Source organism: Malus sylvestris, chromosome 10, assembly GCF_916048215.2.
Source record: "Malus sylvestris chromosome 10, drMalSylv7.2, whole genome shotgun sequence".
NCBI classification, from domain to species: Eukaryota; Viridiplantae; Streptophyta; class Magnoliopsida; order Rosales; family Rosaceae; genus Malus; species Malus sylvestris.
In genome coordinates this window covers 28,206,029-28,230,904 of record NC_062269.1, presented here as the reverse complement: position 1 = coordinate 28,230,904, position 24,876 = coordinate 28,206,029, and the positions used below count along the sequence as shown (strand labels likewise).

Genomic DNA, 24,876 nt, shown 5'->3' with positions numbered 1-24,876 from the left:
GCTGGCATGGACTAAATTACACAAATCATTCTTGTGAATGAATACGTTAGCATATGTTTCATGTTTGTTTGAGTGCTAGTAATGAGATTCCTCAATATCAAACTAATAATAATTATGATTTCCAGAAGAAGATGTCATACTTTTGATGAGAAATAAAAAAGAAAATAAAAAATTCGAATGGCTAAAGCTGAGCAGCTATTTTCTAAGAAACAGAATGAAAAACAACATGAGTGGGAGTCTCAATGATCTTTTACGATCAAGACAATTGATTGAATCTTGCAAAACCATTTCATAAAAATTCATTAATATCTTCTTTTTATAAAGCAAATCGACTTCGATTTTTTAATAATCCACAACACTTCCGCTTCTATTGTAACAATGAATACACGCTGATGCTCACAATTTTGATAGTCATGCCAGTAATTTCCCAATGACATGTTCTTATGCGTTACTCACCTGTCCGCCACTGCAAACACCTCCGACATTGCATGTGTTGAGCATTACCGCCAACGTTCATCTGAGCGGATTAATCGAATTTCATTAATGCATAGAAGGCTATAATCACGAGAATTAAACGTGTAATCAACGATATCATGGATGCAAAAACGTTTCTATGAGATGCAGGATCAAAACGCAAGATCAAATGGACCTGCCAATGGGCCCCACATCCACCTGATTACCGCCGCGTGTCATCAACAGAAGGGGGAGGTAGTCTCGACCGCTCCATCCATGATGGCGGTTGCAAGAGCCGCTGGTTTGTGGTTACCCTCCATTTTCCCAAACGCATTATAAAATCCCTAATCTCATCTACACGCGTTTCCTCACAAAATTTCCTAAATTTCTGAAATTTCGATCGAAAATCTCAGCGACTTCTTCACGCAATCTCTCTATCTCTCAACCGCCACCAAATTCAAGGACGAAATCAAATAATTGCTCTTTGTAAATCTTCGATTTCTTTGCGTGTCCTCAATTTTGGAATTTCCAGTAATTTAATTTGTGTTGATCTGGTCATTTTTGTGGGTTTGATCTAGTTTGATCTTTACGAATCTGGTTTTTAATGGATTTTTGTGATTTCTAAAACCTGAATTTGATACCTTTTTGTTTGGTTTTCTGATCCCATGATGATTTGGAATCTGAAGTGTGCTAGATTTAGGATTAGGGTTTGGAAGCGATTTTGGGTTTATCCGTGGGGTTTAGATACTGAATTTTTGATCGGGTAAAGATCGGATTTTTGTAATGATTTAATGATCATATTGATCCCTACCCGTTATAATGCTCAATTTTGTTTAATTTTGCTTATTTCCTCTTAATTTTGGTAATTAAGAGGATTATGGTTGCTTAAACTTTGAATTTTCACTAATTTTGTTCATGTGAAATGGGGCGGGTGGATATAAGAACTTTTAGAATCTCTATACAGAAGGGGTGAACGCTTTTAGAATCTAAGAATAGCTATAGAATTGGTGCAAAATACTTAGGTGGTGAAGTGGCATGATCCGATTGTTTGTGTTGTAATCATGGTCTGAAGTAAATGGGGTGCATGATATAGTGTTTTCGGTCGATGTTGATGATCATACGATGGTGCTTAAGGTTTAAAATTTCAGTTCAAAATTCATCTGGTCTGGATACATGTATACATGATGATGTTTCTATTAATATTGCTTCTATATATTACTGAAAAATGCCATGATTGAACTATTGCCATCGCTTATGTCTTGTCATATAACTGCAGGTCTCAGCCTCATTTGTGACATTGCGGCCTAAGACGTAGTCGTTATAACAAATCAAGAATTCAATTCCTTCACTCTGTACTGTTCTCCATTCGCTGCATTCTTTATCTCACGTTTTGGAGCATTTGTAAGAGTGGTTGCATTGTGATTTCTGTTAGAGTCAAGTACAGATTCGGTATTTTTCAGTTGGTAAAGCAGTAGAGATCAGAAGCCCAAGTAGGGAATTTATTTAGAACTTTGCCTTCTGGTAAGTGTATGTAGTTCAATGGTTCCTTATAGATCTGATATATTTCAAATCATGTGTTTTATATTAGGGATGTTCTTCTGGATGGATAATTATTCTGATTGCACATAATGTTAATTTCTTTGGAACAAAGGAATTACAGTCCTGGCAGTAATAATTTGATAAACCCTTCATAGTGCATGACTATATTTCTTTTGTATTAGACTGACTACATTCTTTTAGAAACTCCAGATTTTGCGTAGGTTCTTATCTTCCTGCTAGTCAAATTGAATTTGACAGTTGTTCAAAATTTTGTTAGTACTCTCGATTTGAAGACATATTGTTATGTGAATTGGATGGGGAAGGGATAAGGTGAAACATTATACAGAAATATTTACCAGAGAACATTTGTACCCTGCGCAATCCACTTAGATGCTTCTATTGTTTATTTTATGATAAGAGAATAAATTACTTCTGTATACAACATGACAGTAGTGTATTCCTGCTTATCTAATTGATGAACGTTGATTATGCATGATGGTACTTTTGTCATAATAACTTCAACTTGCTTAGCAAAATCAAACAGTGTATACAAGATGGCTGGTGTGAAACGAAGATTAGATACTGATTCAGATATTCGTGCTCTTAACAAAGAACTGGATGCCGTTTCGTGCCCCATCTGCATGGACCATCCACATAATGCCGTTCTCCTGCTTTGTAGCTCGCATGATAAAGGTTGCAGATCATATATATGTGATACAAGTTACAGGCATTCAAATTGCCTGGACCGTTTTAAAAAGTTGAGGGAAAATACTAGGAACAGTCCAACTCTACCCAGTCCTTTACCTATAAACCGTTATGGTCCTAGCATTACTTCTGATCTGAACATCCCTCTGAGAATAGACTCAAATGAAGCTAATGAAAGTCACAACCTGATTGAAAGCAATTCTGTATTATCTGTTAATTTACCTGGACTGCGACAACAAAATGTTATTCAAGATTTAAATAGGCCTTTTGAAGCACAACCAGAAGGTTTTATGGAAGTGGTTGATTCTGAGTCATTTCAGGAAAGGGCTGAACATGATGATTTGGATGGGGAAATTTCACCGGAGTCACAATTGAGCTTGAAATGCCCTATGTGCCGTGGAGCCATTCTTGGATGGGAGGTTGTAGAAGATGCCAGAAAATATCTTAACCTGAAGAAGCGAAGCTGTTCTCGGGAATCATGCTCATTTTCTGGAAACTACCAGGAGTTGCGCCGGCATGCCAGGAGAGTTCACCCAACCACTAGACCCTCTGACATTGACCCGTCTAGAGAACGAGCCTGGCGACACCTTGAGCACCAGAGAGAATTTGGTGATGTTGCAAGTGCTATTCATTCAGCCATGCCAGGTGCTGTTGTGGTTGGGGACTATGTTATTGAAAATGGAGATAGGCTAGCGGGTGGAGGGGAAAGTGGTGTAGTTGAAGCTAATGGACCTTGGTGGACAACTCTGTTTTTGTTTCAGATGATTGGCTCAGCTGACCGTGCTGGGGAACCAAGGGCTCGATCGAGGGCTTGGACAAGACATCGACGGTCAGCAGGTGCTTTAAATGAACGCCGGTTTCTTTGGGGTGAGAATTTGTTAGGTCTTCAGGATGATGACGATGACGACGATGATGAGGACAATGATGATGATAACATGCCTATGATTAATCACAGAGATTTGTCTCCAATCCCCAGAAGGCGTCGGCGTTTAACACGCTTGAGGTCCGATGAGGATCGACCATGAGAAGTGTCCATTTGATCTGGTAAAAATTTACAGTTCCTTGACCAAAAATTGATATATACTGGATTTGTATATCAAATTGCCTTTGGTTGACTCCATTGGTGTCTTTGTCAATTGTTCCAGTAACTGCAGAAAATCCCAGTCAGATGAGACCGCCTGCTCCAAGAACCGCATCAGCTTGTTGGAACTTAGAAGAGTGTTGAAAAAGATCAAGCTGATCGTTGTGGGGCAATGGCGGTGCTAATTTGAAGGGGATTCTCTTAAGCCCGTGTTCTCTTTACCTGTGGGAGGAATGAGCCTGTGGTTCACGTCTAGCAGCCCGAATCCTCTATTTCAAGTAGGCAGAGGGTGCCAACAGAAATTGAGCCATAACTCTTTCACTTTCTGGCCGACACGAGCCAAATGCTATTCCGTACTTGTATGATATGGTTATGAAGTCGATATCAGTTCTACTCTATGCTTGTTTATAAATAACATTAGACTTTGTCTGTATTAGAATGTAAATAGTTTATGCATCAATCAAATTTCAGGTTGAATAAAAGATTGAAATTTTCAAGCAAGCCGAGTGTGTGTGTTCATGTGTTCGTGTTGGCAGAAGTTTGAAACTTGCCCAACTTCATGGTTATTCGTTTCGACTTTGTATTGTACGGAAAATGTTAATCTTTTAATTCTCATTCAAAGATTGTCCGACGGGGAACGCAATCACCCAAGAGCGGCTAATTCTACGAAATGTCGTCCAAGACGAAGAATGACCCCCGTCAAAACCATCACACGCGAAAACTTCTTTCGTGTTGCTGAGCACATTGTGACAGCTTGTGAGAGAGCGTGGATGGTATTACAACCAAGAGAGGGAACCATAATTTGACATGAATGATAAAACAGTGACAGGATTAGTGAGAGCAACTTATTCCTTCCCAACAGTGAGCATTTCTGGGGAACCAAATATTAAGATATAAAAGAGCATGAGCCACGTCACTCTTCCTTGGCCTTCATCAACAATGTAGTGTACTATGTAGTTCCCACAACCTCAGCCCTTGATTTTATCTGCTTCAATGGTGGAGATTGTTGTGAGTTGCAGATGCAGGTGCTGCCACAAGTTCAGGGGAGCTAACATATTACATCAAACCCCAATGAAAATGAAAGGGCAGAGAAGCTCAGACACAGACAAAAGCTCCACAAAACAAGACCTCTAGGCCTCTAGTTTAGGGTAAAATATGGACTATAACCGGTTGTATATTCTGCTCCCCTCATCTTTCACATTACGTAACTATTCACTTGATGTGAGAAATAGAGGAAGAGAAATATACAACCGATCACACAGAAGAATCCCGGAGTTTAGTTTCAAACGAAGTAATTAAAATATAGTTATGAGAGCATATCTCCATATGTTCTCTACTCATGCCCCACGTGAAACACAAGAAGTTCTTGCAAGCACCAAGCATAACTGACACAGCCCTAAAATATCTCCTTCCCACAGCTCAACTCAAGCAACATGTAAATTCAATATTAACTTAATTTTACGCATACGAACATATTATGTGTGTGTATATGAACATAGATAATAGTAGTAGCCTTATTAATTATGTAGCTCTAATAAGTTAGTAAGTTAGCACGACGCTATTCATTCATTTTCATTGACTTCCACTATGTAATTCTAGTATCCAAACTTTATTTCACAAAGACATTCGTCAAAATCGAAAACCGTGACCTTTTGTTACCTCGAAACGTAGATGTATGTGTATGTGTGGAAATAGATAGAGAGCTGCCAGGAAATGCAGTCATGCCCAACTGGCCAAAATATTGTAAATGTTATGGAATCTGGAAGACAGGATGACCCTTTTCTTCCTTAATTCGTAAAAAAAAAAATTTAATATGCATTTCTAATGTGTTAGGGAACGTGGTTCTTTCAATCCTCCACCCCTTCTTTCTTTTGTTGATCTAATTTTAATCTTTAATATTAATGTGAATATATAATCCATTTTTGTGTCCTCTTGTTTGCAAGTCAAGTTGCAAGGTCCTGTATTCTAGCTCACAAATTATTATCTTAATTAACCTTGCAATAATTCATCTTACATGACAACGAGCTTAATTTTTACCCCCACTTAAACTCAGTTTACTAGGTTAAATTAATATTTACAGAGGTAAATCTTCGACTAGTAAACTAATAGGCTTTTTAGCCAAAACAATTTCTAAGATTGGCATAACTACTCAGTTTGATCCCTGATATTAAAAAGGAAAAATTAGTATCCGGTCCCTAGTTCTTACTGTTTATTAACTAAGACCTTATTAGTTATCAAATTTTGATTCAAGTCCCTAGCATTAATGTGATAATGAATTTACATGTTTATTATATAATTTTTTAATATAAAAATTAGTAATTAATTTAAGGTTTAATACTCACACCTCTATTAAACTTCTAATTAATTTTCAATTCAAACATTTCCAAAATAATAAAAAATTAAATTAAATTAAGTTTGTACCTATTAGTTTTTTTTTATATATAAAAATATTCTTAATTTTTAATCTTAAATGTACCCATTCTCAAATATATCAATTTGTTATATGTAAAATGTACCCTTTTTTAATATAAAATCCATTCAAATTTTTTAATCCATGTTTAAACTTATATGGGTACATTCTTTTTCGTTGATTTGAGAATGTATCCATGTTTTGGTACAATAACTTTTTTTGTTAATATTGGTTAATGTACCCATACATATATGTACACACACACACACAAAATATAATAGAGAGTATAATTTATATTTTATTATTTTTAATCCCATAAATTATGGGTTTTATTTAAAATCTCATTAATATAAACAATTACAAATTTCAATTTTTAATTTTTAATTTAAAAAATATAGTAACTTACATTATTACATTAATGTTAGGAACCTCAATCAAAAACTAAAAACTAACAAGGTTTCAATCAAAGAATATTGATAGTTAGGAACCGCATCCAAAGTGTCCCTATTAAAAATCGATAGAAATGGATCTTAGTTTGTCAAATATCAATCATTTTGGTCATTCTGTTAAAAAACTTCTATTAAGTTGAGGATATTTTTACCAATCAATCCCCTACTTGTTTTTCCATTTAACGAAGATTTTTCCGGAAATATCAAAATGATTGGCGATGGACAAACTCAATGATCACTTCTATTAATTTTTAATGTGAGAGACCAAAGTAAAGAGTTATGTCATTCTCAGAAACAATTTTAGCTAAAAAGCTATACGTACAAAGGGGACCAATAAGAGTGACGAACCATGGACAAACAAGTGTATGGCTAAAACAAAAGCCACCAAAGCTAAACACATTAGGGTTCTTAATTAAATCAAATCTTTTACTTAACACCAACCAGATTATCATGTAATGTTCTGTATACTCCTCCCATGTTACAAAAGAATCCCAAGCCATTGATCCAATCTCATTGCTTAGTTGTCTCACTATTATTATTTTTTCTTTAGATTCACTTCTAATTTCATTTGTCGTCTTCTCCAAAAGGCCCAAAACCCTAGACAGGAATCGTGAGCATGCAGACAGCATACTTAGATCTCTCTGTGCTGTCCATTTGACCAAAATACAGTCATCAAACTTTCTCACTCCTCCATCAGCTTCTCACTCCCCACAACTCACAAGCATTATATAAAGGAGGATCCAAATACAAGCAATAATCATGCAGGTAAAAAAAAGTGTGTAAATATTTGTATATAGTAGCATTTTTGGATCAAAACTGATCTCTCTTGTAAACAAAGCAGCTTCTTCAAAAAGTGTGTAAATATTTGTATATAGTATCATTTTTGGATCAAAACTGATCTCTCTTGTAAACAAAGCAGCTTCTTCAATGGCTATTTAGAGTCAAAGTTGGACAAGAAGGGGAGGAGATTTCTAGTTCTACCAACAAGAAAGCAACAACTAATGGTAAGATATCAAACTCGCTTTACTTAATCAGGGCAGTTTCTTTGATAATTGTTAATGTTAACAAGAAACACTTTAAGATAATAGTCGATTGCAATAACAGCTGGGTTCATGTTTTATTTTCCCTTCAAAACGGTGTTTTAAGTGTTTTTTGGCTGTGAAACCGAGTTTTGACCATTAACATCAGTACATGGTTTTTACTAACCAATTTATTAATTTATGAACTTTCTATCTTGATTTTCAGATCAAGAAGTTAAACCAAATTATGTAATCGTCTTTAGGCGCGGCAGCGTTGGTGTTTATCGAAAATCAAAAGGAGTTGAAGAAAGCAAATTGGGTAGCAAGAAGTTCAAGACATTTACATTTCTATGTCGAAAAGATGTGACAACTGCTTGCTTTTATAGCACTCTTCAGCTGAAGAGACTTAGTAGCATAAACAGAAGGCAGGCAAGGCAGCACTGGATTCAATCTATGAAGATCATGAAGAAAGACGATATTGCAGGAGGTCTAGGAATTAGTAGCACCAAGGCGGATTCGGCGAATGTAGGCAACAAGGTTTTACCGGTGACTGATTCAACGTTATCAACCTCAACGAGCACAAATGAACAATGTGGCACGTCAGAGAAGAAAGAAACGCTTAAAGGGGACAGAACCAAAACCCTGTCAAGAATGAAGGAGCTTCTGAGATGGGCTGCTGCTGCAAAATCAGAAAAGGGTGGAAAATACTTTGCTCGAAAGGTACAATTTTATTTTTTTGTTTGGTTAAACTTCATTGATAACCATTTTGTTTTTAGTTTTCGTTTTTTGTTTTTCCGATATTTTTTATTGGGTGGACGTGGACGTATTGATTTATATTCTGAGAGAAGCAGGTCCACAACAGTACTAATTCTGCAGCCATATGTTGTTCTTGCGACCTTCTCTCGCCATTAATGTTCAAACTTACTACCACACATAGCAACAAGAGAATCTAGTAAAACTGTAACTGTGAATGTTTGTTACCTCCGGGTGGAAATCGAAGTTACATACTTTAACTGGTCCTAAATTATGCAGATATGGCATTACTTAACTCTATGTTTCTCATAACGTGCCCGCGGAGTCTTAAAAGTAACATCAACCCATCTATGATTGGTATCGTTTATGGTTGAGACTTGAGTTATGTTGTCCATCCAGATTATGCAATTTCGAAACCGGGCAACTCTGAAAGCGGTAGCATATGATGATCGACTAAGCAACGATTTGCCGAAGATCAGCTTCAGATGGGATTTGGAGAGCTGCTCCACCACATCCTCTGCCTATACAGCACTTTCAACAGCATCTTCACTCAAGAATGATCAGATCATAAGCCTTCCATCTTTGAATTCGACAAAATTTCAACACCTGGTTGACTTGGAGCTCAAGAAAGAGAACTGGATCACCTCAGACTCAGAATGTGTAGTTTCTGCTTAATCATTTATTTTTTGTTAATTACTTAAATTTTAAATTTAAATTGCTAGTACTCTATATATTCAACTAATTAACCCTGGAATTATGTTTTTGGTTCAACAGTTGTAGTGCTAGAGCTATGAAAATCAAATCCAAGAATCATATTCATCCACGACCGAATCGATCAACTGCTTGGTGATTGTATCATAATTATTGATTAAATTTTGTGAGAGATTAAGGATTGAAAAGACAAATCAAGGCAAGGAAAAGGACCAACTGCTTAGTCTTCCATGTAAATACTAATTCAGCATATACAATTGGACCTCGATCATTTTTTTCTGTCACGCCCCAAAGTCTTTGTCACGTGTGCAGACATCAAATTTCGGTGAAAGCGAGATTTTAAATTGCACAATTGTGTGGCCTCAATTATGTTGGTCTTGCAAACTCTTCCCCACATGAGATTGAGGAAGCTTATTTCTCCATAAACTTACTTGATTTGAAGTGTTGCCCAATATCAATTAAAAGTTTCCACAAACATTTTCATAACATTTTTAGAAATAATTCGCCATTGATATATTCTTAAGTTTTGTCCCATTTAATAATTCTTTATTATATTCGTATGTTTTGTACAAATCGAGAAAATACAAATGATATTGTTACAGTTGATCAGTACATAGAAGGATGTCCCTAACTTAACGTTAAAACATAATCTCGTACAAAATAATTGGTTGGTTAAGACATCTTAAGATAAACTACATTATTATTTCTTCAGATTTAGCGCATACTCCAGCTTAACATTACGATTTGGAAGATGATAGAGATTACCTAATACCAAGATTACGCAAAGATTTCATTTCTAATCCAAATCGGGAGAAATTCTATCATGCTGTTGTAACCGGAAACACACTCACAAAGAATGGGATTACCCCGCACTCCCACATTCCCACTCACAAGAGTGTGGGAGTCTCGCTTAGCTCCCACGGAAGAATTTGTCCTAAAAAAGACATTGAAGAACTTTTTTTTTTTTTTTGACCAAACGATATATCTACACTAAGAGCAGTTCCAGCGTGGTGGAGGCCCCCTAGGGCTATCCAGTATGCTATCCACCTAGTGAACAGTAACTACCCTTAATGAACAGTATTCGTCTTTTGCATCTCCACCCCTACACTTAATAGCCCTAGCAATTAGTAATAAACTATTTTTTTTTATTTATAAAATAATACAAGATAATTTTATTTGTAATTTCATATAAGATTTTTAATCGTTCTCCTTGCGCCACGTGTCATTATCCGAAAAGACAATTATTGGTAATGGATTTCCAATAAGATTTTTAATTGTTCTCATTGCGCCACATGTCATTATCCGAAAAGACAATTATTGGTGATGGATTTCCGATAAGATTATTAACCAATCACGTTGCGCCACATGTCACAATTTGATTACAATCTTTGAGGATAGATTTCGGTCAGATTTTTAACAAATGACGGCATGCCACGTGGCATGCCCTACAACCTAATTCTTTCTAAATCCTCCATATAATCCACCATCCATCCTCAGAAAATCTCACACCAATTTTCTCAAGATCTCTATCATTAGTCATAGTTTTCGCTTCATTCTTCACCAAAATCAAAATCTGTATCATTATTCATAGTTTCTGCTTCCTTCTTACAATGTCTTCTTCTTTAAGGATGATGTGGGAAATCGATCAGCAAAATGGAGAATTGTTTAACCAATCAGAAGGAATGTTCAATCTCCAGGTGGCCCAAAATGAGATGGAAGATGCTGAGGAGTATAGAAGGAGAGATGACGAAGCAAGAATGGGCAGAGCCTCACATTCCCATCTAGTTATCCAAGTTGTGGGTCAGATCTGCAGGCCCATCCGTTCCGCAAACCTTGATAAAAGCAGGCAACGACGAGGTACAGATCTCTTGGACGATTATTTTGTCTGTAATAGTGCATTCCCTGATATGTACTTTAGACATCGTTTTAGAATGGAATGACATTTGTTCAACAAAATCATGATTACTGTTTGCAACCATGATTCTTACTTTATGCAAAAGAAAGATGCTTTTGATGCTATGGGTCTCTTTCCTGAGCAAAAAATTAATGTTGCCTTTCGGATGCTTGCATATAGAGCATCTACAGACTAAGTGGATGAGATAGCGAGGATGGGGAAATTAACTATCCTTGAGTCCCTGATGAGGTTTTGCGGAGCAATGGAATCTATATACACCACAGAGTACCTCCGGAAACCTACTGACATGGACTTGCAAAGGCTTATGAAGAAGGGCGAGATGCGAGGTTTTCCTGGGATGATTGGAAACATTGACTGTAAGCACTGGACCTGGAAAATTTTTCCAAGTGCATGGCAAGGCACTTATAGGGATAGAAAATGAGCAAAAAGTATCATTTTAGAGGCAGTGGCATCTTTTGATACATGGATTTGGCATGCATTTTCGGGGTTCCGGGAGCTCAAAATAAACTCAATGTCCTTGGCCAATCCCCAGTGTTCAACGATGTCCTGCAAGGAAATGCACAAAAGTCACATACTGGGTCAACGGACGTAAGTACAACGGGCCATACTACTTAACGGACAACATTTACCCAAGGTGGTCAACATTTGTCTAAACAGTGCCACGTCCGCGAAGTGTACAGGAAAAACACTTTGCAAGTTGTCAAGAAGGGTGCAGGAAGGATGTGGAGCGTTGTTTTGGTATCCTCCAAGCTCGATAGGCGATTGTCAGAGGTTCTGCCAGAATGTTTGATGTAGAGTCGCTTTGATCCATCATGATGACGTGCATCATTCTTCATAACATGATTCTGAAAGATGAGTACGATTATGATGTCGTTGATGAATATGAGCCATACACAATGAACAATTCCAAAACACAAATATATTGTGCTCATGATGCCATTGAAGAACCCGTGCAACACGAGCCATTAGAAAGTGATGAATGTTACAATGAAAGGCTCATTCAACGATATACTACACTTCAAAGGCCATATATGCACAATGCCCAGCAAATTGACTTGATAAAGGACCGGTGGGAATTGAAACAAGCTTAAGATACTTAAGTTCATTTACTATGTTTGTTTTTATTTGGTGTGTTTATTTAATTTTATTTGGTGTGTATTTTTTTAGTTCATTTAGTGAGTTTTTTATTATTTGGTATATTTATGTAATTTTATTTGGTGTGTTTAGGTCATTTGAATAAAGATTCTCTTCGTATAAATAAATTACCAAATTAAATAAATTTACTCTCACTTTAAATAAAGTACTAAATTCAATAAATTGGAAACAACATAAAGTACTCTATTCAATAAATAATAAATTACAACCTAAAGTACTCTATTCATCATCACTTTACCAATTTGTGGTTCTAGGATCATCTTCTGTTGTCGTGCTAGGACCCTCTCCTCTTACTCTCACTTCTTTTGAACGCCTCATTCGCATCACGTCCGCTTTCTCCGACTTCCACTAAAGGCGTGTTCATAATGTCATGATCTCATTGAGCCATTCTTTCTTCTCTAACCTATTCCATTTCTTGCCTAAGTAGCTTTCTTTATCTCTCATTAGCTTGAAATGCTCTCTCAACAGCTGCAGCCTTTGCCTCATCTCTAGCCTTATCAGCCTCAAATTTTGCCATTTCCCTCGCCAAAATCAATTCACCTTGGCGAGAAAGTTCTTCCAAATACTTTGCATAATCCTTCTTGGAAGCACTCCCTTTTCTATTTGAAGTCTTCTTACCTTGAGGCCTAATTGGATAACGGGTCGACCCCGATGCTTGTTTTGGGGGGGGGGGCATTTTGGGCACGTCTTCTACGTCATCTTCATGAACATGCCCACCGGTTGAATGATCGGGTGTAGAGTGTAGAGAGGTGTTGTTCATGGCAACTTCTGGACCGACAGGCACAACTCTGAATTTAGGACAATCTTTGACAATATTCCAACATTCCCACTGGGTGAATGATTTGTTTTTCCTTTTGGTTTTGGCATTATACCAAGCGGGAGAAGAAATAATTATAATGAAAGTAGGTAACAAATAAATAATACAAACAAATAATTATAATGAAAGTAGCTAACAAATAAATAAGACAAACAAATAATTATAATGAAAGTAGGTAACAAATAAATAACACAAATAAATAATACAAAAAAATAATTATAGTGTAAATTTGGGTATAGTACAAACAAATAAATAATATATTGTTACCTGATCCACTAAAATTTCCCCACTTCGAAGATTAGCACTAGCTTGTGCCAAGGCGTCTCTCCACGTACTAAATGATTGGCTAAGTAATTTCCAACGACTGGACATTGATTCTTTGGATCTTTTCCCACCATTTTTCTCAAGAAAATTGGTATGGATAAGATTCCACATTTCTCGCAACTCCATCTCATTACCTGTAATTGGATCATGAGTAACTTCAACCTAGCTAGTACACAACGCAATATCTTCAATAAGCGTCTAACTCGTACATGCATCAGTAGTCATTTTGTTGGAAAAAAAATTGGATTGAAACTTTGAGAGAAAGATAGGAATGTGGTTGAAAGTAGTTGAGAATGAAATTGTGCTGTAAGGTAGAAGATAAAGAGAAGGTATTTATAGAAAAGTAAAATCATTTTTTTTTTTAATTTTTCAATTTTTTTTCTGATTTTTATTAATTTTTTACATTTTTTTAAATTTGTATTCCCCTAATTAATCTCTGCCATTAGATTTAAAAAAAAATTGAATTCCAACACTCCAAATTGTGCAACATGGCACAATAGTAAGATTTCTAATTTTTAAACTGTTTGTTTTTTAATTTATAAAGGCGAATAACATGGACAGTTGATCTCAGATCCAAAGGATGATATTGAATTAACTTTTTAAATTTTTTTACCGTTGGAAATCCAACGGTCCACAAATTGTAGTCGTTAAAATCCAACGGACGTGGGGAAGCCACGTGGCCTCCCCAACGGTAACTTTGCCGAAGTGCACCGCGAACCCCACATCTGAAATTATGTCGGACGATGCGCTCCCACGCGCTCTTGAAGCGCACGCGCCTAACGCAAAAAATATATAAAACATGTCTTGCATCACGTAGCCTTCGGGCTCTCGGGCTGGCAACTCGTGTCGGGCCTTTCCCTCGCCAGCACATGCTGGGCTTGCTTGCTCGGGCTACCTGCCACTGTTCGCAGGCCTGTCCCTAGGGCTCTAGCACACGCTGGAGCTGCTCTAAGGGAAAATTGGTGAGCTTAGTCTCATAATGAGCTAGCAATAATATGGTTCAAATTCGTCTTTGGCGAGAATTGAACCTAAGACTTCTCACTTACAAGTGAAGAAGAATACTGATAGACCGTAGTACGAAATGGCTAGACCTTGATGAACTTGAAACAAAGAGTTTATCCGAGTAGTGTGATTGTTGGATATTAGGCCATGGGCTCGTAGTCGAGAGTTTTGGTTTAGGCCAACGCTTAAGTAATTGGGCTATTGAATAATAACCACAATTACCACACCCTTATTTATTTTTAACATTTTATTTCTGATTATCATATTCAACAAAACAAACTTAAACAAGGAGCAAAAATTTAAAAAAAAAAAAAAAATGTGTAAGACTAACTTCAACCCTTGGAGTAAGTCCTAAAATTTTCCTTCTATCCCCCCCCCCTCCGGAAACAATTTCTTTCCAACCCTTGTGCTAAAATTGGGTTATGTTAGAACTCAAAAAAAAAAAAATATATATATATATATATATATAATAAATAAAAACCCACACAGGGGCCAAGATTTAGCCCAAAATTAATTGTGGAGCCCACATGTGATAGTGGAACAAATGAATGAATTGGACTCGTCAACCTAGACGCGCACACGGCCCACACACGCTAGGCCTACTCATGCTTCCTAGCCCATCTATGTAGGGCTGTCTCCGACTTGTCTGCTAGGAATTACGGCCCGCACACGTTAGGCCTACTCAGGCTTCCTGGCCCATCTATGTGGGGCTATCTCCCACTTGTCTGCTGGGAATTATGAGCCTAACGGCTCTTTTTCTGATCGTGCAGCCACAATCAATTGGACCGTTGGTTGATCTAATGGTCCACATTCAAATCTTTTTTTAGTTTTATATTTATATATGTATTGAATTCAACGGTTGAGATCGAATATAATCAAATTTAACGGTAAAAAAAAATCTAACAATCCAAATTTAAATCCAATGGTTAAAATAATTTAAAAAAATTATTTAACTTAAAATTTTTTAGATCATTTTAAAAATATTTTCAAACGAGCTCACATTGTAAATAAATATGTGTATTATAAACAAATTCCAGATTTTTAGGTGTATATTTTCCTGCTGCTGGACCAGTTCAAGCTTCTAGAAAAAAACCCGGGCCAATGGGGATAATGACCAACCAAGTATGCTTCAAACTTTTGGGAAATAATTTATCACTTTTCTTTGCTTCAAAGTCTTGAATATGATGTCACTTTTCTTGCTTCAAAGTCCTGAAAATGATGTGTCACTTTTCTTTGTTAAGTCGGTGGAAAATAGCCTATGACGCTTTAGTGTATCCACGGAAAACAATTATATTTAGGGACTCTAGCCCTAGTTTGTTTATCACATATTCTCCAACCTTCTAATAACTAATTATTAAACTCATTAACGCTATCTCTCTAAAAAAATTGTGGAAAACATCTCAAACGTTTGACCCAATTTAATTCTAATTCAGTTCTCTAATTATTGTGATTACTTAAACTAACCTCAATGACTTAACTTTGAACTTCGCTTGAGTTTCAATTGAGCTTCGGTTGAATCTATTTTAGAGCATACTTGAGAATACTTACGTAGTAGAAGTGTTTTTATTAAAAGCAACAATAAGAAATTTATTAAAAATTCAAGTGTTTTCTAACAACTAACATGAAGGTGCTTTCTAGAAAAGCATTAAAAGTGCTTTTTATTACGTAAAAGCATTTTTATAACCGGTTTTTCAATGTGAGGAGTAGTACTCATTATACAAGTGAAGAAAATTTTCATTTTTCAAGTATTATTTCAATTGTATAATAACATATAATGTACTACCCACTATCATATATTTTGAACACAATGAAAAATCTCTCAAGAATTAGGCGAATCTGCTTTTCAAACCACCAAAATTGGACCCATTACTCATTTAGTAATTTAGTCCCACGTACTTGTGATTTCTTGAGTGCAATACTAAAATCTGTAGGCTAGGAATAGCTAAGATTTCGTCTCCTTCCCAATTTCCATGAACAAACAAAAACAAAAGAACAAAAGTTGGTTTTCCCATTTTTCAAACAACAATTACGTTCCATTTCGTGCATCTAAGTAGGTTATAACTTTTAGATTCACTAATTAATTTCACGCAAACAATCTAATCCAAACCAAAAGAGTAAGTATGAAACAAGCTGTACAAACTACCACATTTTAGTAGTATAAGGTATTTAATTTAGGAAAATACCTAGAAATAGGACAATTTCTTAATTTTGGATAGAAATATGATATTTCAAATATGCACACGTCATGCACAACAATCGAAAAGAAATAGGATTTACCTACACCTTGAAATGACTTAATTGTCTTTGTATATAAATGGGTATTTCCTCCGATTTTCTTATTTTCTCTCTCTACTCTCTCTCTCTCTCTCTCTTTCACTTTCTCCCTCACACACTATCTCCCATTCTCACTGTGCACACATGGTGCATAGTCGTCCCGACCAATACCGTCCAATTTAAAGCCACCAATAGTTACATCTCGTCCTCACGAGTCTAAAACACTTAGCCTAGTAACGAATCTTATCCCTCGATCGTTGGGATTGAAACTCAAGCAGGCCACGTGTTTTTCGACAACATGGTAAATAATCGAGGCTCGAGACTAGGACTGGGCAAACATGTAGAGGAATCGCGGGTTGGGGCGGGTAATAACAATTCGGGATGGGTACGGGCCAGTTCCTAATATTTTAGAGAACAAACGAGGCGGCTGGGCCAGGCCCTTTTCATTTATGGGGTGAGCCGAGTCTAGATACTTAGAAAAACGAGTACCCGGACCGACCCCGTTTCTAATTATAATGAACGGCCGAGATTGAATGATAACTTATCATCCAATCTCAACCGTTGGTTTCAACCCTAGTGAATTCCTCCCGAGTTCCAGAATCAGACTCTCAGACCCTTTCGCTCAGTCCCTCGACTCCATCGCCTTTAACTCAATTCTCAATCGTCTTATCCTCCTCACAGTGCTCACTCACCTCAACTCATTGATATTATTGCTTAGCCCTGCCACCACGTCGTCGAAGCCTTAGATCTGGAGGATGAGCGAGTCCAAGCACCGACTCCTTTCTTTCGACGACCTTAGCATCGTGGCAAGGCCCTGTGCTCTTGGCATCTAACGATGCTGTTTTCACATAGGAAGACTTTATAAGTATTTCGAGGATCGGTGAAAGTAACAAGCATGGCCAGGCCTAAAAAACCGGTTGATTCAGGTAATTCCTTTTCCATTTTCTTTAATTTACGTGTAATTTTTAGGGTTGGGTTCAACTAAGTGTACCATTTAACTTATTTGATTTGTCGATTTGGTTATTTGTGAGATTGATTTGATGTAGTTTTGTGTGTAAGAGTAATGGGTTCTGTTAGAAACTATGGATCTGGGGTCTCATGGTTTGCTTATTTCGGGATAGAAGAATCGTTAACATATGCGGAGTATATACATTGATTTGGTTGTGTTTAAACACATGCAGTGCAGAAATGTTTGTAGGATTTGTTTTTCTGTGTCCTGAGTAGTGCAAATGAGTGTTTAAAATGGTTGGTTTTGCTTCTGCTTCTGCTCAGTAGATCAGTACCATTCCAAAACCCAAAAAAAAAAAAAAAGTAATTAGACACGTGGACCTGTCCCAAATCGGCCCATTTGAAACGGGTCGGGTTATGTTCGGTTCCCAAACTAAAAATGTTTCTTTAATTTTCGGGAAGACTTTAAAAACAAGAATAGTTTTTTGCAATAAGAAATGCTAAGAAGAGTGTGTTAAAATGAAATTTTTTCATAGATTCTCTTTCACCTCACAGTTTAATGTTAGTTTTTGTTCCCACGCTATAAAACATTGTGAAAAAAATATGACATGTCAATGAGTCTATGGAGAGTCCTATTTTTATGAAAGTATCATTAGCATTTCTCTTTTGCAATATTAATGATCCATGGCATTAGATCAAGAGATCATGACTCAAGTATGACTTATATATTGTTGAATTTTGTTAGAATAAATGTAAGTGTTATAATATATTTGAATACAAAACTAATGTATTAGAAACTTAAAGTCAATATAAACAGACAAGTGCATTACCAAACTAGAAACATCGCATTTTGACCTCAAAAAAATATAAAAAGACAAAACATCGCATGACGTCATAAGTCTCTACAGTCTACTGTATTGTTTTTACGAGTAAATAGTATTAATGGACGCTGATGAGAAATATGGAGGGAAAAAGGGAAGACGGAGAATCTGTGAGTTAATCTTCCGATAAAGTTAAACTTCAACTCCATCAAGCAACTACCTACCCCTCGGTCCCCTCATCTCCTTTCTCCTCCAACCTCCTCTCTCAATTCTTTTTGACTTGGTCCAATCCACCCAACAAATGACGGAAATCAGCAGCCTCAGCTCTGACGTGATGAAGCTCATCCTCTCCTACCTCCTCATCCCCACCCTCATCCGCGCCTCCGCCATCTACAAGCACTGGCATTCTTTCATCTCTTCATCCACCTTCTCCTCCCCACACTCCCATAAATACCCCTGGTTCTTCCTCTACGGCATCCATAATACATCATCCAACTTCAACCAGTCGTTCGCCTTCGACCCCCTCTCCAACCTCTGGTTCCGCCTACCCTCGCCCACCTTCCCCTCCCAGTCCTCCTCATTCGACACCGATGACTTCTTCCTCATCATCGGCCCCATTTTCACCTTCTCCCCTATTCTCAAGTGCCGCTGGCTCTCTACCTCCCCTTTCCGATTTTCCCGCATCAACCCTCTCGTCGGCGTCGATTCTCCCCCCTCCTCCTCCTCCTCCCCCATCCCTAGCTTCGTCGTCGTCGGTGGCGTCTAATTCATCGGCAATTTGGTCGACATCGAGAACCGTTTGGATGTCGAGATTTACAACCTCGATTTCGATTCCTGGCTCCTATGCCCTCCTCTCCTCTCCGATTTCCGCTCCGGAAACTCGTCCCAGTCGCTCTCCTTCACCCTCTTCAAGCTCCGGTTCTACGTCTTCGGAATCTACTCCTGCTTCATTGCCTTTTTTTATCTCCGCACTCGTGCGTGAAGCGAAGTCCAGACCCTCTACCCGCCCGGTGTCGTCTTCTCCTTCCTGATTTCCTCCACCGACCACCTCGTCCTCGCCGGAATATGCAACGGCCCTCTCGGGCCCTCCTTCAACCTGTGGAAGATGGAGGAAACCATAATGGAGTTCAGTGAGATCGCCATCATGCCGCAGGACTTGTTGTATGGATTGTTTGACGACGATGAGGAAGACAAGTTTGCTAGCTTGAAGTGTGTGGGATTGGGAAATCTTATATACGTGTTCAATGAGGAGTATCATAAGAAGTATCCGGCTTGTGTTTGCGAGATTGGTTCCGATGACATCGGTGAACCTTCGAGGAAGTGTAGCTGGAGGAGAATGCCCTAATTGCCTTCCCCTGTTAATAAATTTTATAAAGTTATCAGCTTTTCTTCGACGATTTTGCTCCATAATATCCTTCACGACGAAGGGGACGGTGTTGGCGATTTGCAGCATATGTTGGAATAATGTTGCCCTCCTCGGTTTAATGGTATGAATTCATCAATTTTCTTAATTTGTTCTTCATTCATATCATCTTAAGATTGTTTGATTTTGCAATTGTTGTTTCGATGGGTTTGATTTTGTTATGTAGGATTCGATTTCATTCACTGTGATGTTTCTTGATTGAATTAACAATGGGTTTTATGCCAAATTAAGTGTAGATCAGTAGCTTATGTGACTAGTTCAGGCATGACCGATTAGTGTTAATTACCCGTTTTAAGCGGAAAACACTGCTCCTTGATATGGATCGTTCACAGTTCCGGTTGCAACTTTTTTGGCTGAAAAATTGAAGCTACTTTTGATGATAGCAGGACATTACATGTTGGACATGTTCTTGATATGCAATTACTGCTTCTTCTACTCATGTCTGCAATCTGTTTTGACAGCAATGCACATGAGAAAGATGCAAGATCAAACACTTGGTCAGGAAACCTCCATACAAGAGATGGAGGAATTGAATCGGAGGAGCATTGTCAACGTCCTCTGCGTTATCTACCAACTCGTGCGGTTATTGACATCATAGTTCCTTGTATTCTTCGGTGTAGTTTTTCAGAATTTGTAAAATATGTACTGTTATCGACGTGTTATTGTATTGATCTTCAATTTGATGTAGTTGTGTGTAGTAATATCTCATGTGACCCTAGTATTTGGTAAACATTTTGTAATTGGTGGTTTTGGTTTCGATGAAATTGTTTAAACTTCACAATAGACTAGCCATAACAAGTTGAATTTGTTTTTTACGAGAATCGAACATAAGACTTCCTACTAAAGATGAATATCACTCAACTGTAGTACTAATGAAAAAAGAAACGCATATCAGACGTCCTAGTTTGACTATTAATAATATTGTTAAGGCGATTTGGGAAATTTTAGGAGTTCTTGAATTGAATATCGAAGAAAAAAATGAAAAATATTATTATTTTCTCTTTCTCGTTTCCTCCATCCTAATTCCTTTATCTTCCCTCTCCCTCATTTTCTTCCTCTCTCTCTGTCCGTCCCTCCCTCCCTCACTCCATTTGTCTCTCCCTCTCCCTCTCGAAACGCATAGCCACTTCGTCTTCTAAGCTAGATTTCTCGACGGTAGAGAAGCCAGACTCCTCCCTTGATCATCGTCTCCTGCTGATGCACCATCACCTGCAAATTTTTTTGTCATCATGATGTCAACATATGATTTGGGTGAGCTAAAGCTGTTTTGTTGGAGTAAGGGGATTGAATCACCCAATTGCCCTTGCAATTGGAAGTAGTGGAGTTACTCTTATAGAAAATTCATTTTAACCAAATAACTAGATATGATTGTTTTATCATAAAAAATGTTCTACGAAAGTAACTTTTTATCCTTTGCATTTCTAAATTTACAATTGTATCAATTTGTCGTCTAAATTTTTCATTTTGTATTGATTAACTTTATCCATTAAATATTAATTATTATTCTATAATATCGACGTGATATCAGTAATATGAGATATGATGATTAAAATTATATCCTATAGTCAAAAGTTATACAGTGACATAATTGACAAACTTAGGCAACGTGGAACACCAATCTGACTCGGTAGCAAAAGTAAAAATAATGTGATACTTAAAATATTGTTCGGGAGGTACTTTGATAAATACTGTTCGGGAGGTACTTTGATAAATAAGTCATGTTATAGAATTAGTAGATGAATAATAAATGCCCACTCAAAGTTGTAAAGATTTAGTAATAGTGAGTAATAGTGTTTGATACTTTCAAAAGTATCATCATTATATTTTGATGGTTGTAGTTACGAGTCACTCTATAAATAGAGCATTCCGTCTGTTATCAAACACATTGCGAAAGAAAGTAAGAGAAATAATATCAGTATCCCTCTCTTTATCTGCCATCCTTTTTGTGCTATAGCTACTAAAGTTATAGTGTGATATTTTGCACCTGCTTCGCTCTTGTCCTTAGAAAGGTTATCTCTCTAACTTTTGCCTATTTATAACACGTTATCAGCACGACTCTGTAACCTTAAATAGTTCACATCTCCCTACACCGAAAGAAAAAAAAATGCTTCCTTTAAGGGTTTTCCTATTTTTCTTCTTCTTCTGCTTCATCTACGTGATGCATCCTCGTGATGAACTGCTAGCACCATGCATGCTTCTCGTTCTAAATTTAATAGTTACTTATATCTTTGATTTCTTGTTTGGTACAATTCCTGGTTTCTAACCCAGTGTTTATTTATGTTAATTTTACTGTAATCAAAGATGGTGCGGTACAATTGCCCATCTTGAACTGCAAATTTAATTTTCACTGCGATCAAAGATGGTGCGGTACAATCGCCCATCTTGAGCTACAGATTTAATTTTACTGCAAATTTTAGGTGGAGCGGTATAATCGTTCACCCTACCTTGCATATTTAAATTTGCCTGCTGTTTAATTTCATTGCAATTTTAAGTGGTGCGCTATAATCGCCCACCCTGCTTTACATATTTAAATTTTCCTGCTATTTAAGTGGTGCGGAAAAATTGTCCATCCTATGTTTGTTTCGATGAGAATGGTGCGGTGCAATCGCCCTTTTCATTAATCATGAAAATCTCGAGCCTGAAGTTTTGAGTGCTTATCATTTTTGGCCTGAAGATCAAAATGAAAAATTTGTAAGGACCAGAAGTTCTAACACAATGTTCCTCTAGGAATACATATTATTGCAAGTTCTTACACATCTCATTTTCTTTCAGAAAAGAAAATGGCGAACTTGGCAAAGCTTGATTTTGCTGCCCTAGACATTACTGGGAAAAATTACCTTACCTAGGTACTGGATGCCAAGATCCATCTGGAAGTACGGAATCTTAGAGATACCATTAGGGAAGAGAATAGCTCATCCTCTCAAGATCGGGTGAAAGTCATGATCTTTATTCGTCGTCATCATGATGAGGGACTAAAGAGTAAATACTTAACGGTTGAAGATCTGTTAGCTCTATGGAAGGCCTTGAGAAACAGATATAATCACCAGACAATGTTGATTCTTCCAAGAGCTCGCTATGAGTGGACTCACCTAAGGATCCAGGATTTCAAGTCAGTGGCTGAGTACAATTCTGCGTTGTTCAGAATTACCTCTCAAATGAAGCTCTGTGATGATAGCATTACTGAGGAAGATATGCTGGAAAAGACTTTCAGCACATTTCATGCCTCTAACATGCTTCTACAGCAGCAGTATAGAGCGCGAGGCTTCACTGAATACAACTAGCTGATATTTGTGCTCTTGGTAGCTGAACAAAACAATGAGCTCCTAATGAAAAATCATAAGTCCTAACTTACTTAATCTGCACCATTCCCAGAAGTGAATGCTACTTCCTTTGAAATGAACGCCACATTCTCTGGTAGCGATAATCATAAATGAGGACGTGGCCACAAGCGAGGTCGGTGGAACAGAAAAGGCAAGAACCATGGTAGTTAGTCTCACAACCAAGTTTCAAGGTAAAATTCAAGCCTGAGCTTTAAAAATGGAAATCTCCACAAAGGCAAAGCTCGTATGAACAATGCTCCTAGAAACTCTGATAGAGCCTACCATATGTGTGGTGGCGATGGGCACTAGGCGCATACTTGTCGCACCCCAAAACATTTTGTGGATCTATATCAAGCCTCCCTCAAGGAGAAGGGTGTCGAGACTAATTTCCTCGACCAAGTTAGACTAATGGATATACCTGATCTAGTGTGCGACTTATCAGGACAGTTGGACACAACCCACCTATATGTCTCGAACTTCATTGTGGAAAGGGGAAATGAAGTGTATCGGTCCGAATGAATCATTTATGTTTGATGTACTTTTATTATTTTGAACTTGTAGTTTAAAACCAGCATTTCAATTAAATAAAAGTGGCATTTAAATTTTCTGTTATAAGTTGTTTTTAACCGTGATCCCCTTTACTCAGAAATGATGGATAAAAACTATGGCTATTCTCAAAACATGAGAAATTGCGGAGATATTTGTCTTTCAGACAGTGCAACCACATATACAATACTTCGTGATCGAAAGTATTTCTCAAGCTTGATGCTTACAAGAGTAAAGATAACAACAATATCAGGCTAATTAGATGTAATTGAAGGCTCAGGGAAAGCCCATATTATGTTACCAAATGGAACAATATTGTCCATACAAAATGCATTGTATCTTACTTGATCTACTCGAAATTTGTTGAGTTTTAAAGACATACGTTTAAATGGATACCACATTGAAACGAAAAGTGCAGAAAATGTGGAGTATCTATGCATTACCTCCAAAGATACCCATAAGCGTATATTGGAGAAGTTGCGCTGTTTGTAGAGTGGATTGTACTATACATACATAAGGACAATTGAATCACATACTGTCATGAACCAGAAGATCATTGATTCAAAAGTTTACATGTTTTGGCATGACCGTTTAGGTCATCCAGGATCCACCATAATGCGTATGACCATTACCAACTCTAATGGACATCCATTATTGAGCAGAGACATTGCTATCTCAAATGATAACCCTTGCAAGGCTTGTTCTCAATGGAAGTTGGTAATTAGACCATCACAACTAAAGGTTGATGTTGAATCCTCATCATTTTTTCAACGAATTCAAGGGGATATTTGTGGACCTATTCAACCATCTTGTGGACCATTTCGATATTTTATAGTTTAGGTTGATTCATCTACCAGATGATCACGTGTTTGTCTCTTATCTACTCGAAATATAGCTTTTGCAAGACTTCTTGCTCAAATAATTAAGTTACAAGCACAGTTCCTAAATTACCCCATTAAGTCAATTTGACTGGATAACGCTGGTGAATTTATATCTCAAACCTTTGATGATTACTGCATGACATTGGGCATTGATGTTAAACACCTTGTTCCTCATGTCCATACTCAAAATGATTTAGCAGAAACATTGATCAAGCGACTTTAGTTAATAGCTCGTACTCTGCTTATGAAAACAAAATTGCCAGTTTATGCATAGGGACATGCCATCTTACATGCTGCATCATTGGTTCGATTGCGACCTATAGCCAACCA

General features: G+C 37.3%; 2 protein-coding genes and 1 pseudogene across 4 annotated transcripts; all 3 read left to right on the top strand.

The window, feature by feature from the left end:
- Positions 1–751: 751 nt before the first annotated feature.
- Positions 752–4,279, top strand: LOC126586250 (uncharacterized). Of its 3 annotated transcripts, XM_050251036.1 has the most exons (4): positions 753–939; positions 1,730–1,974; positions 2,537–3,741; positions 3,843–4,279. In XM_050251036.1, the coding sequence occupies exon 3, from the start codon at positions 2,547–2,549 to the stop codon at positions 3,720–3,722; it is 1,176 nt and encodes a 391-aa protein (XP_050106993.1). In that variant the 5' UTR covers positions 753–939; positions 1,730–1,974; positions 2,537–2,546; the 3' UTR covers positions 3,723–3,741; positions 3,843–4,279. The 3 variants fall into 3 exon arrangements, with proteins under 3 accessions (XP_050106992.1, XP_050106993.1, XP_050106991.1); XM_050251035.1 differs by having other exon boundaries at positions 752–939; positions 1,730–3,741; positions 3,852–4,279; XM_050251034.1 differs by having other exon boundaries at positions 1,730–3,741.
- Positions 4,280–7,396: 3,117 nt separating this feature from the next.
- LOC126584409 (uncharacterized) lies at positions 7,397–9,654 on the top strand. Its single transcript, XM_050248803.1, has 5 exons — positions 7,397–7,402; positions 7,557–7,641; positions 7,883–8,376; positions 8,809–9,067; positions 9,184–9,654. Exons 1-5 carry the CDS (start codon positions 7,397–7,399, stop codon positions 9,201–9,203), a joined length of 864 nt encoding a protein of 287 aa, XP_050104760.1. The 3' UTR covers positions 9,204–9,654.
- Positions 9,655–18,543: 8,889 nt separating this feature from the next.
- LOC126585173 (F-box/kelch-repeat protein At3g24760-like) lies at positions 18,544–20,580 on the top strand (annotated as a pseudogene).
- Positions 20,581–24,876: the final 4,296 nt, after the last annotated feature.

Coding starts and splice junctions, on each gene's coding strand:
- LOC126584409 (XM_050248803.1), top strand. Junction 7,642..7,882: donor CAAGAAAGCAACAACTAATG/GTAAGATATCAA, acceptor CTTGATTTTCAG/ATCAAGAAGTTAAACCAAAT. Junction 9,068..9,183: donor GATCACCTCAGACTCAGAAT/GTGTAGTTTCTG, acceptor TTGGTTCAACAG/TTGTAGTGCTAGAGCTATGA.
- LOC126586250 (XM_050251035.1), top strand. CDS start 2,481: ATGCATGATGGTACTTTTGTCATAATAACTTCAACTTGCTTAGCAAAA.